We start from the raw sequence: 13,844 nt of genomic DNA, 5'->3' as shown, positions 1-13,844 counted from the left end.
TCAAAATCTCTGATTAAATAAAATATTATTTAAGGCATGTGGAAAAGATGAGAACATCAAAAGGGTCCCCCCTTCCACTAGAGACAATGCTTTTATAATGACATTTTCTCTCCTGGGACATAGTTCGATAAGTTTCATAACTCACTGACGGCGTGCCGCTTGAGAGCATGGGAACCGGCCGGAGAATGGAAAGGGAACTTAAAGTGTCAGTAGAGTGTGCTACGTTCCACTTCAACTTGGGCTTATGGCCCTTCTACAACAGCAATAAGCGGATTCTCAGCCATACTGGGCTCATCACAGAAATGCAACCATGGTTTGACATGAGGAGATATTGACAGATCAATCTAATAACTTTCTTAAAAATAAAAGCTATGTTTTTATAATCAAATTTTTAGCAAACTAGGCTACATGAGCGCTTCCTCATTGGTAATATCAATGGCTTTAAAGGGTCTCTGCTGAAAAGCCATAGAAGAAACTCCACACTGTGATAATCTTTTCAAAGTCTGTCTTCAGATTTAGGGAACATAGGAGGGTCACTAGTGTCCCGGCCTGTTCTGAATATCAAAGATGATGTCCTAGTTACCACAAAATTATTAGGAAAAAAGAATAATATACAAAGGATTGAATGAAAGACAACAAGCAAGTGTTCACAAATTATATGATGCCATACAAAGAGAATACACAGAATCAACAAAAATTTTAAAAATCAAGACCATTAGACTAGAAGAGCAATAAACAAAATCCAGGTATTCCTGTGGATTAACAATCATTAGAAAACCTATGTATATTTTTATTTTAGAAAATCTATTTTTAAAAGATAGCATTTATAATCTTATCTAAAAAGTAATAGAGGGATGTTGTGATCTATAAAAAGGATTATTTCTATATTCTGGTAGAAAGAAATAAAAGGAAAAAAAAGAAAGAAAAGAAACCTAATTGGGCACATTCATAAATGAGAAGATTCGGTAACATAGAAAATGTCAATTCTCCACAATGAATCCATAATATCATTAAAAGTCTAAATCAAATCTCAGTACTTGGTGAAGAAATCTTGCAAGCAAAGAAGAAAAGTAAAGGGGCAAGAATAGCCAAAAACAACTTTTAAAAAAAGAGAAAAAAAGGTGGAAGGCTTGCACTACTAGGTTAAAAGAAAATAATTAATAAAGGCAGGATAGTATTAAGATTGTAAGTACTACCAGTAGGGGAAAGGGAAGGTGGGGGAGGAAGGGGGAACCGATCACGATGATCTACATATCACCCCCTCCCGGGGGTCAGACAACAGAAAAGTGGGTCGAGGGAGACATCGCACAGTGATTTGACATTAAAAAATAATAATAATTTATAAATTATCAAGGGTGAAGGAGGGAGGGGAAAGGGGGGAAATGAGGAGCTGATACCAAGGGCTCAAGTAGAATATAAATGTTTTGAGAATGATGATGGCAACAAATGTACAAATGTGCTCGACACAATGGATGGATGTATGGATTGTGATCAGAGTTGTATGAGCCCCCAAATATAATTATTTATTTTTTAAAAAGATTGTAAGTACTAATTTTGTTGTTCCACAAGGACACAACAAAATCAATGTTCTTACGTATGTATAAAAAGAAACTGCTGATGGAAAATTCCTTGACGTGAAGTGGTTTTCACAACTTTAGAAAGAAACACAAGGTGCTAGTTTTACGAACTTACAATAGGAAAGATGCCAAAAACTCAGCATAAAAATTAAACCCACTGCCATCAAGAGGATTCGGGCTCCTCCTGACCCTTCAGGGCAGGGTAGAACTGCCCCTGTGAGGGCCTGAGACCGTAACTCTCTGGAGTAGAAAGGCCCATCTTTCGCCCACAGAGCAGCTGGTGGTCTCGAACTGCTGACCCTACCTACCATGTGTATATAACGTGAAGGGATAGGAAAGGGTGAATAAATTCAAAGCCATAAAATTTAAATGTTCATTTTCATCAAACAAAAAAGGAAAAAACTGCCATTATTGAGTTGATTGTGACGTGTAGCAATCCATAGGGTTTGCAAGGCTCAAGGGTCGAACCTCCAGGCCCTTCAGTCAGCAACTGAGTACCTTAACCACCGCACCACCAGGGCTCCTTATTCCACCAAATGATACCACAACCAAGTCACTGGCAAGGAGGCTACGTTTGAAATGCATACACTTGACAATTGATCTAGAATTCACAAATGCCTATAAATCATTTTTTAATAGGACAGCTTAGTTGAAATAGCTGACAACGAGCAGAATAGCAATTAACAAAAGAAACCCAAATAATCGATAAAACTTGACATAAGGCGACCAATTTCCTTAGTAATCATTTCACACCCATCCTATTGCCAAAATTAAAAAAGCATGCCAATATCATGAGCTGCTGAGGATGTGTGCCTATGGGAATTCTTGTTCTCCTGGGAGCACACACTTGTACACGACTGGAGCCCTTTCACAGCATCTAGTAAAGCCAAACAAGGGGGTTCTCTATGACCGACCAGTCATACTTGTAGGTGTGTGCCCCAGAAAACTCATGGGTAAGCCCCCCTGGGCATGAGCGCTCGCCATAGCACTGATTTTTGCCAGTGGTGATGGGTAGAAAAAGGAGCTGTGATGGCTGAGTGCTCACCTGAAAAGGGAAAGGTGGGTAGTCCCAACCCACACAGAAGCTCTTCAAGAGAAAGGCTTGATATTCTGACTCCACAAAGATTCCACAAAAGCAAGCTCATGGCCACGGAGTCATTTCCAGACAGAGTAGAACTGCCCCTACGGGCTTCCACGACTGTAGCTCTTCACGAAAACAGAAAGTCTCATCTTTCTCCCTGTGTGGGGCTGATGCTTCCAAAATGCTGAACTGACAGGTATCAGCTCAACAGGCAGCCCACCTCGCCACCAAGACACCTCCCAAAGACTGCTGCCTTGTCAAACCCGTGGGACATTTCTTTCACACGGCGCGGAGTCAAAGATCAATGTAACAGCAAAAGAGAGAGAGAGATTGGGAGCCATGGGTTTAAAGAGATAAACAATTCCATTTCTTAGGCTGAGGGTTGGGAATATGAGGGTTTAAAAAATATATTATTATCTATACGTTTTGGTTTGCCTGATATTTCCCGCAAACAGTGAAGCAATAGCAAGAAAAAAGACTTACCAGACTGTCCACATCTATGCTGGAGTTTACAGCCCACTGCAGTGTGCTCATGATATTCATGGCTAGTGTTAGAACGATTCCAACTGTCCCTTGTCCTTCCCCTGTAGGTGGGAAAATGTTTTAGGAGCCTTGATTTTCCAAAGGAAAAATAAAGCAACCTCATGCTATGTCTCTCTTCTGGGAGCCACTTCCGGCACGCCTCTCCTCTAGTACGGATCCCATGCAAGTCACAGTTCCATTGTACTTCAGCCTTCCTTTCGTCTCAGCTCATCATGCTGTCAGCCGCTTGCATTGATGCTCTGTGCCTAGCAAGTGTTCACCAATGTTTTAAATAAACAATGATCAAATATTAGGAACGGGTTGGCCTTAACCATAGGCTTGAGGTATGAAAGAGGGCTGTTGGTATTAAGTAGATACCATCTTTGTAGATGCCACCAAAGCCCAGAATGGGCAATGGAAAACCACACAAAATCCTGCCTCCTGACCCGTAGGAGAAAGGTGTGTTCGAACAGCATCCACAGATGTTGGAATGTGCTTCCCACCTTTGCAAGTAGCACTTTCCCCGCTAATCAGCTCCTTCCAGGAGAACGGACTTAAAGTCACATGGAAAATAGAGAAGATCATCCTTTAGGGGGGGTTGTTTGGTTTTAAATGACTCGTTATTCTGGAAAGAACAGGAGTTAGCCAGAGCAGGTGGGTTTCAGGATGGAAGGGAGCCAATCATTAAAATGTTCAGTGCTAAGGGCTGTCAAAAATTTCAGTTGACATGATCTTAAGTTTATTATAAAAGTAGGTTACAAAATCCCAGTTGAGAAGCATTCTGAGATCTTTAGTGTATGAAGCTGTCGTGGGGTTCTAACATTGGGAGAAGTAGTTGGCATTAATCTCTGAAACGTTGTGTGTGCGCCATTCCTCCAGCAAAAGACTAGCTAGAGACAACTACGGTTTGCTTTCAGGAACATTTACCCCAAACATGGACGGTTTAGCCAGGCCCCCATATACTACTCATTCTAGAGGTTAATATTAGAATAAGATGATGTTTTAATAATACTAATATGAGCATGACAACACGTATGTGTACATAACTATGGCCCAGGCGTCCTAATAATGTGGAGGTAACAAGTTGGGCAGCTAGCTCAAGGTCAGCAGCTCGAAACCACCAGATGTTCCACTGGAGAAAGACGGAGCTTTCTACTCCCGCTAAGAGTTACAGCTTTGGAACCTCACAGTGGCCCTTCTACTCTGTCTGCCAGGTTCGCTATGAGTCGGCATCCACTTGATGGCAGTGATTTTGGTTTGGTTCTGGGAACTATGGCCCAGGCACTATCCTAAGGACCTCACACACATCACCATATTTAATATTCCTCACAAAACTATGAATCCTATAAGTACTGAGAAAACTGAGGGACAAAGAGTGTGCAGGTCAATTATACTGAAAAACTCGAATAAAGAGACCTACTGTTTTGAAGGTTGGCATTTCTACCAGTGTGATATGAAAGGATTGCTTTTTTTCTTTTAATTGTAAATTCGTAATCTAACACTGTCCGTGTCTCAGGTGTTTTCCCCCTGACAGTAAATTTAAGGGCTAATACTAGATATACCCCCATTCAATGAAATCACACGTTCAGCATTACACCAACAAAAACTCCAAGAAATCATTACCTGGAGGTAAAGATTGATCGATTGGCAGTACCTGTTGTCAAAATGGAAATGAAGGTCACAGCAATGAAGAAGATGACGAAAACCATCTCGATCCTCATTTGGAACCAGCGAAGCGTTGACAGGTACAAGAACCAGTTAGCAGTGTGCAAATTCAGAGCTTTATGGAACAAGGTTTCGAAGTAAGGCTGGCGTCCAAAGGCACGGAGTGTCCATAGTCCTTTTAAGCTTGTAACAAGATGAGTGAAAATTGGACTCCTGGCTGTGAACGATCCCCATAGAAAACAATACAAATGATGTAAGTACAGACTGCAAATTCATACGGAAAAGACGAACAGAGCAGCCACACAGCCAATGCCAGTGGCTATAGGTTGTTGACTCTGTGTTGTTAGGTGCCATGGAGTCATTTCCAACTCGTCACCATGCTGTGCACACCGCAATGAAACACAGCCCAGTCCTGTGCCACCCTCACTATTGGTCTGTTGGAGCCCATTTTTGCAGCCACTATTTCGATCCATCTCTGTAAGGGACTTCTTTTTCGCTGTGCTTCCACTTTGAACGTGTTCTATTTTTAAATGAGCTCCTCTCTGTTTGACTTGGTTACCATGGATGGGAACCGTCACTCGCTCGAAGGCTTGCCATTATTTCTTCGTTAGACAACCATTGGGCATGCATGCATTAATGCATTTTCTGGCTAATCCTACTTTAATCACTGATGAAAGAAAAATGTTTTTGGTTGGAAGACAATTTATTCAGATGTCCAAAGTGAGAACAATTTCTATGCCTTAATCCAATTACTCATCTTTAAAGCCAAGCACACGAGAAAGGTATCCCTTGAAAAGGTGCCTTCCCCAAAGCTGTTACCAAGAAGAGGTGCTTCCAGGTAGCCCAAGCAGTACCTGGGAGCACACACCGTGGTCTCAGAAACCTAAAGCTAGGCTGTCTGAGACAAAAAAAAAAAAAAAAAACCCAGAGGGCAGGCATCTGTCCAGCATTGTTTAGAACCCCAGAAAAATCCTTAGAGAAGCACTATTGTTTTTAAAACATAATTTAGGAAAGTAAAGGACAGATGAATACCCTATATCTCTTAGATTTTGGTTGTTTCACTTCAAATCTAAAGGTTGGCAGTTCTCACAGCGTGTGTACACATAAAAGGAAATAGCAAATACCAAAATTACCAATCATTTTCACTAATTTAGACCATGATGTCTTCATTTTGGTTTTAAAACAAGTGTATAGAGCAAGGGTGGGGAATCTTTTTTTCTGCCAGACACCATTTAGATATTTATAACATCATTTGAGCCTGAAATTATCAACCTCTAAATTCGCCTGCTTTATTTGGTCAAAGATTTCATGAACTCACCCCTAATGCGACGGCTGGCACTGTTTCTCTTTGTTGGGGTGTGCAACGTTAGCGGAGGTGGATGGTTTTTCAGGTCTCATACGGCCCTCAGGCTAGACGTTCCCCAGCCCTGATGTAGCGTGTATCAGGGTACAGTCCAAACCCAAACCAAATCCCCCGACAAGCCCATTCGTGTTAAATCCATCCCAACACTGTCCAACATTGAGGAAACATGGCCACCGTGCAACTACACAAGATCCCAAAGTTACTGGTCTCTGAATAAGCTCCTCCCAGACCGTTCTGTCCTTAACAAGGTCTAGGAGGTTTCACTAGAGAGCCAGACATCCCAAGGTATGTTTTCGCCAGTTTTATCAATAGTGCGATGGAAGAAAAGTCTGGCACTCTGCTTCCACCACGATCGCAGCTGAGAAAACTGTCGGGGCAGTTCTGCTCAAACACGTGGGGTCACTGTGAGTCGGAATGGACTCACTAGCAATGGGCTTGGTTTCAATTTCTCCTCTGCCCGCGAAATCACATGGACATTCGTAACCAACACCATGGGTGATTTTGTAGTTCACTCTTTCCTTTGACCTACACGCACATCATCAGGGTTGCAGAGGATGGGAGTGCAAACCCAGGAAGAGAAATCTCGGGGAGAAGTGGGTTGATAGAGGCATCCAGCTCTGAAGGGGCACTATTCCTGGTAGAGAGGGTGCGGGTGGAGGAGCGCGCTCCTGCCCTCAGCCTACCTTCAGACTCCAGTTGCTTGAGCTGCTGAGAGGTGTGCAGGAAGTAGGCTCTCAGTAAGACAAACGCCACGACCACGGGCACCGTTGCCAGTAAGATGTACGGCAGCAACACGGACACAACTGTCACGGCACCGATCACGATCAGTAGCAACTGCAGGAGCAAAGAGATGGCTGGTGAGGGAACAGAGGCACCTTAAAAAATACACTGGGCACATCCGTGTCCGTGACCGATCGCTAAACCGACTCCTCTGTTCTCAGCAAGGGGCAGGAAGTTTCGGCTAGGGAGCTCACAGGGTTTGTTAGCACTCAGAAAAGTCTGTCAGGCTCCAGATAACAACTTTATGATGTTAGAAAACAGAGTAACAACACACTGCTGTTCCAGCTAAAGAGATTCTCATTCGCCAGACACTTCTAAAGTGCTATAAGACAAACACATTTTTAAATGATGGTAAATAAAGATTTTGGAGCTGGTCTGCGTGAAGATCTTTTTATTTTTCTTCTTTCTGAAATCTCGTTAGGATAAGTGACACTTTAAAGATTTTTTGTCAGATGGTTTTCAAGGAATCAGCCATGAGCCTGGGGCCCTTTGATTTAACTAACAGTTGAACACGTCAGCTACTTGTTTGACCAATAAAGATTGGGGGGGGGATCATACTTCATAAATTTGATTCCTATTTCCAACTCCTCTGCTCACCTGCTTTGAGATAAGCGCAGATCCTCTTGAGTTTGGCGTTGACTTTAGAAAGTGTTTCTGCCTCATTCTCTCTCTGCCCCTCACCCCCTCTCTGTCTCCCTTCCTCTCCCCTGACCTCCTTTTCCCTCCTCAGTTTTTAATTTCAGTGGAGTTCATCTCTTTACATTCTCCACACAAAAGCTAGAGCCGGATTGGAATCTCAGAAATAAACCACCAAAACGATGTTCTTGAGTATCAAGTTGAAGGCTTAAATTCTGTGTTTCTGAAGAACATGAAATCGGTATATTTTATAAAGGAAACAAAAATTCATAAGTTAGTAAGTAGGATTAAAAATAAACCTATTCTTGAAGATAAACAAGCAGCCATCCAGCTGAGAAGCAACAAAGCCCACATGGAAGAAGCACACCAGCCTGTGTGATCACTAGGTGTCGATGGGATTAGGTATCAGGCATAAAAGAACAAATAATCATATCATTGTGAATGATGGGGGGTGTGGAGTGGAGACCCAAAGCCCACCTGTAGACAACTGGACATCCCCTTATAGAAGGCTCGTGGGGAGGAGACCAGCCAGTCAGGGTGCAGTATAGTACTGATGAAGCATACAGCTTTCCTCTAGTTCTTTATTGCTTCCCCCCCCCCCACTATCATGATCCTAATTCTACCTTACAAATCCGGCTAGACCAGGGTATGTACTCTGGTACAGATCAGAGCTGGAAACAAAGGGAGTCCAAGACAGATAAACCTCTCAGGACGAATAATGAGAGTACAAATACCAGGAGGGAAGGGGAAGGTGGGGGAAAACAGGGACCGATCACGATGATCTACATATAACCCCCTCCCTGGGGGATGGACAATAGAAAAGTGGGTGAAGAGAGACACTGGACAGTGTAAGACATAAATAATAATAATGTATAAATTATCAAGGGTTCATGAGGAAGGGAGGGTGGGGGAGGAAGGGGGGAAATGAGGAACTAATACCAAGGGCTCAGAGAAAAAAATGTTTAGAGACTGATGATGGCAACAAATGTACAAATGTGCTTGACACAATTATGGATTTTGGTAAGAGTTGTATGAGCCCCCAATAAAATGATTTTACAAAAGAAAAAGAAGTCTTTTATAGCATCCACTTGCTAAGCAGTGAGCTAATTCTCTACCAGCTTCCACGGGTGGCAAGTGCCTTCTAGCAGGGAGTGGGATGCATACCATTTTTGATAGATGGGCCATCTGATGAGTCTAGTTCAGAAATCATATTTAAATGGGTTGCTTTTTTTTTTCTATTTTCATCTAAGACCTCAGAGAATCACGTCTTAGTAATTTATAGATTTTCTAAGAGAAAACCCCTCTGGTCCACCAGCCTTCAAAATCTGTAATTCCAGATCCTCAACTCATTCAAGAAATACATAAAATTTCACTAGGAGTACCGATGGTATCATGTGTGCGTACTGGGCTGCTAACACCAAGGTCGGCCATTCAAACACGCCAGCCACTCTATGAGAGAAAGGTGAGGTTTTCTCCTCCTGTGAAGAGGTGCTGTCTCAGAAACCCACAGGAGCAGGCCCACCTTGTCCCAGAGCAGTGGGTCTCCACCTTCCTCATGCCGTGACCCTTTCACACAGCTCCTCATGTGGTGGTGACCCCCCCAACCATGAAATTATTTTTGTTGCTACTTCATCACTGTCATTTTGCTACTATTATGAATTGGGCGACTCCTGTGAAAGGGTCATTTGACCCCCAAAGGGGTCGAGGGCCACAGGTTGAGAACCGCTAACCCGGAGGGCTGCTATGAGTGGGACTTGACTCGATGGCAGTTGTTTGGTTTGGGTTCGGAAGCATTAGACTAGGTACATATGATGAAGCACCATCCGAAGGAAAATCTTCCACAATCCAATATTGCCCTAAAACTAACAACACGAGAAAGTCCCCAAAGCCCCACTTAGACCAAACCCAACCCAGTGTCACTGAGGCCATCCTGACACACAGTGACTCTGTGGATAGTCTAGTGCAGCACCGTTGACTCCCCTAGCCTAGCCTGTCATCCTATGGAAGCAGACTGCCTTGTCCATCTGCTGCAGAGAGGCTAGTGGGTTTGAACTGCCAACTTTTCATTTAGCAGCTGAGTGCTGAATAACTGTGCCATAAAGCTCATGCCCTAGTTACTCCATGTTAAAGTGCTCCATCAACTAGGAACTAGCTTTTTAAAAAATCTAGGCCAATTATTTCTCAGTAATAGGACCTTTGGGGAAATTAAAAGGAAAAAATAAGTTTCAAATCTGGTGAACACATAAATGTGATTGAAATAGGCTATTACATGAAATACCACCACCTCTAAAGGATGGAAACCATTGAATTGTCGGGACTATAGTCAGTTCTTCAGTTAAGATCACATGATCTTCTGTTTGCAAACGTTCTGTGCTAATTTGGGCATCCTATTTTTAGCGTCCAACACTTGTCCATCAGTCTGTCTTACTGCGGTGCCTTGGGTTTTGCTATGATGCTGGCAGTTATGTCACTGGTCCTTCCAATGCCGGCAGGACCAACCAGAGTGAACAGGTTTCAGCGGAGCTTCCTGATGAACAACAGACAACAGAGAAGGATGTGGCTCCCCATTTTGAAGGAAGTAGCCACAGAGAACCGTACGCCCAGCTTGGACACATTGGTAGAGACGGAAGGCCTAACGAATGGAAGCAGAATATTGCTGGAAAGTGCTGGAAGGTGGGTCCCAGGGCCAGGAGGTACTTGAGATGTGACGGGGGAGGAGAGGATCTGCTTTCCCAAAGGAGAGTTGACCATGGTGGCGTGAACAGAGTAAGGCTCTGGGAGCAAGTCTCTGCTATCTTCATTTGCTGATAAGGCAAGGCTCAAGGTAAGAAGAAACAGCTGTAAAGGTCTAATACTGGGAATTTGAAATGTATGAAGTATGAATCTAAAAAAATTGGAAGTAATTAAAAATGAAATGAAACACATCAAGATGAATAGTCTAGGCCTTAGTGAACTGAAACGGATGGTAGTGGCCATTTTTAATTAGAAAACCACATCTCTTACTATGCTGGAAATGGCACAATCAAGAATAGAATTGTATTGATCGTCACAAAGGACATTTCGAGATCTATTTTGAAACACAGCGCAGTCTGCGATAGTCATATCTATCTGCCCTCAAGAAAATCCAATCGATACCACTATTCTCCAGATTTATGTACCAACCAGCAAAGATAGTGATGGAGAAATTGAAGAATTCTACCAATCAATGCTCATGGAAGCAGCAGTCAGGAACCCAAAAGATGGATTGCATTAGGTAAAGGACCTCTTGGGGGGACTGTAAAGCAAGGACAGTACTTTGAGAACTAAGGTGCACCAGACCCAAGCCACTATATTTTCAGCTTTATACGTGCTCTCAGACACAGTGTGACGAATGTGGAGTTTGGAGGAGAGGGTGGCATGACTCATTCCATGACAGGCAGCATCTTGCTTCAACCTTTTTTCCAAGGAGTCTATTGAGGCTGGCATTTGCTCGCTGGAGTTCCCCCGAGACAAGCAGCTCGGTTCAAACCTGAAGGCCAAGGTTATCCACTCATAGCACTCTTTAAGGCCTGTCACTTACAGAGTCCTAAGGCAGTAACTCTTTTCCTGCCCCTCACGCTTTAAGGTGATTTGGGTGAGTGTTTACAGAGCAAATTGGTTTCCCATTCAAAACTTCACGTGCCTTCCTGACGTTGATTGGCACCCCACAATGTAACAGCACTTTTCCCATTTCTTCCCTGGGTTTGTCATTTCAATTTGTCCTTCTCTCTTCACCCTTCTTACCTTCTGAGCTTCATCCCTGGGCAAATGCTGCCCACAGATCTCCGCTGGTCGGTTCGAGGGAGTATGGGCATGCCTGATGTTACTGTTCACCTTAGGGGCCTGCCAGTGCTCCGCTGTTTGGCTGAAAGCAGCAGGATGGAGGCACAATCTCCTTTTTGTAACTTTGTGCCTCCATGTCTACCCGGGAGCGATTTGAGCACAGAAGGCCACCCTTCCCAAGTGACGAACCGCAAAGCATGCCTGTTTGGGTATTGGTATAAGTATCATTGTTCCTCCCTCTCTGCCCCGTCAGTCACCCTCCCCAGAGGTCTTCATCCTCAGATCCAGCCTCTCTGGAGGCTTAGTCAGATCTACTAGCTCAGGGTAACTCTCGCAAGGCCCTGACTTTCCCTTCCCTTCTAAATACCCGATCTGTGTTTCTAGCTACTCATCACCGTCCTTACTACAAGACAACTGGCTAGCTCGTCTGTGCCAACGTGCCAGTGGGTGCAGCTGCATTAATGGGGTGGAGTCGGTGAATCATGTTTTTCATTTTACATGGCCCTTTGGTGTGTAGTGGGCATTTATCAAGTGGTATCTTCAATGAAATTCGAGACCCCAGGTGTGTGAGGGTCGAACTGGGCTGCATAGGATTATCTGTGGTTGATTCTTTTTCAGAAGTAGGTCCTGAAAACTGTTTTCTGTGGACCTGAACCACTGTCACTCAGGTAGCAGCTGAGCACATGTGTTGGGAATCTAGGGATTCACAGACAGTGATCCCAAGGTCAAACAGGGATGCCTTATAGCTTGTCATTTGGAGGAGGGTGGTTTTCTGTACTTCTTAAATCATTCCCAAGTAGATAGTTGGAGGCAAGAAAACCAGTAACAACTTATTACTAAATATATCCCTATTATGAAGAGTTTTGATATTTATAAAATTCATACAATAGGTAAAACTTCAATTCCCAAATGAAAAGTGAGCAAAACCTCATTTAATTCTTTTCATCATTATTTTCAAATCAGCATGATCAGTACCATGACACTTAATAATAGCTACTTTTTTACAAACCTGGATGAAGTCAAACATGGTGAGAGGCAGAAGATCATCCAAAATGGCTATATCTTTGGAGAATCTATTAAGAATCCCACCTACAATGGAAAGAAAAAAAATTCTTGAAACATCGGTATTGTAAGAAAGATATAGCAATACATTTAATACGAAACTCAAAAGGTAGCCAAAGTATTCAAAATGCAAATAAGAATTCACATGTAAAAGGGCCTTATATGAGCGTTAGACAAAGGTTCTAAATAATTCCATGTTCACAATAGTCTTTCCTATTTTTAAATTATAAAATACGCATTCCTGTTAAGTTCAGGTTCAAACCAGGGCCTTGAATAGAGAAATGAAAGGGGTTGCCCCTGGATCGACTCCTACCCATAGAACCCCTATAGGATACAGTAGTGCTGCCCCACAGGAATTCACAGACGCAGACAGCCTCATCTGCCTTTTGCCAAGCTGGTAAATCCGAATCGCCAACCTTTAGTGCACACTGCCACAGCCTTCCATCTGTAGCCTGATTGCAATGACAAGGTACTGGATATACTGTTACATCTAGACATTACAACAGCCTCCCTGCGCCTCAAATCTCCTTATGTTTTAACACGTCTCTGTGAGATCGGTCGCTGCCCCCTCCCCTTGTCCAGTCACCATGCCATGTCTCCCTCTCTCTACCATGTTCACTGGCAGCCTAAGCTTCAACCCATCTTCTACCTTCTAGACTCAAATCGCATGATCATTCATGCTTTCAATGAACGAAGTTGTACACGCAGCGTCTACCTTGTGCCGGGCACAGAGCCAGGCACAGAGATGACTCAGAAGTATGGGTTGTGCTCTTTGTTCTTTAATAATTCTTGGTCTTTGGGTGGAGGTGGGGAGTTGTTAAGTATATCATTAGATAACATGTAACCTAATATACTACAAAGAGATATCGGATCTTATCACACGTCTCACATTAACTATAGGGTAAAGTCTAACATTTCTAGCTTAATATTTAATGTTTTCTATGATTTGGCCCGAAGCCACTAGCCAATTCAAGCTTTTTCTACTTAAAGATTTTCTTTGGGCCCAACTCGTTTTTTCTTTAAGCACACCCTGCACTTTCTCCCTCACTGCCTTCCCTCATTCGGTTCCCTCCACCTGAAAACCTTTCCCCTTGGCTCTATTTGTGGAAACTTACAGCTCAGTCCTGTCAGCACAAATGTCCCCCTGCAAGAATGCGTTGCTACCAGCTGGAATGAACCCCTTCCTCCTGTGAGCCCACTTAATGCATTTAGTGCCTGTTAAAAGACATTTCTATTACCTAATGCACATATCATACAACAGTTCCGTCCTTCCATCACATCCGTAGACTTGTCCAATCATAACCTCAATCACTTTCTAACAACCCTCCGTTGCTGAATCACCTTTCAAACAAGCTGT

At 43.2% G+C, this 13,844-nt stretch overlaps 1 protein-coding gene across 1 annotated transcript in view; it reads right to left on the bottom strand.

Annotated features, from left to right (window-relative positions):
- Window positions 1–13,844, bottom strand: part of CFTR (CF transmembrane conductance regulator) — a 177,175-nt gene that overhangs the window by 38,138 nt on the left and 125,193 nt on the right. Inside the window, exons 18-21 of the mRNA XM_075557370.1 lie at window positions 12,435–12,514; window positions 6,892–7,042; window positions 4,835–5,062; window positions 3,142–3,242 (exon numbers count right to left, since the gene is read on the bottom strand). Coding sequence (XP_075413485.1) covers window positions 3,142–3,242; window positions 4,835–5,062; window positions 6,892–7,042; window positions 12,435–12,514 — 560 coding nt within the window. The remainder of the gene's footprint in view (window positions 1–3,141; window positions 3,243–4,834; window positions 5,063–6,891; window positions 7,043–12,434; window positions 12,515–13,844) is intronic.

This window comes from Tenrec ecaudatus, chromosome 9 (assembly GCF_050624435.1).
Source record: "Tenrec ecaudatus isolate mTenEca1 chromosome 9, mTenEca1.hap1, whole genome shotgun sequence".
In the NCBI taxonomy this organism is placed as follows: domain Eukaryota; kingdom Metazoa; phylum Chordata; class Mammalia; order Afrosoricida; family Tenrecidae; genus Tenrec; species Tenrec ecaudatus.
This window is presented reverse-complemented; position numbering and strand designations above follow the sequence as displayed.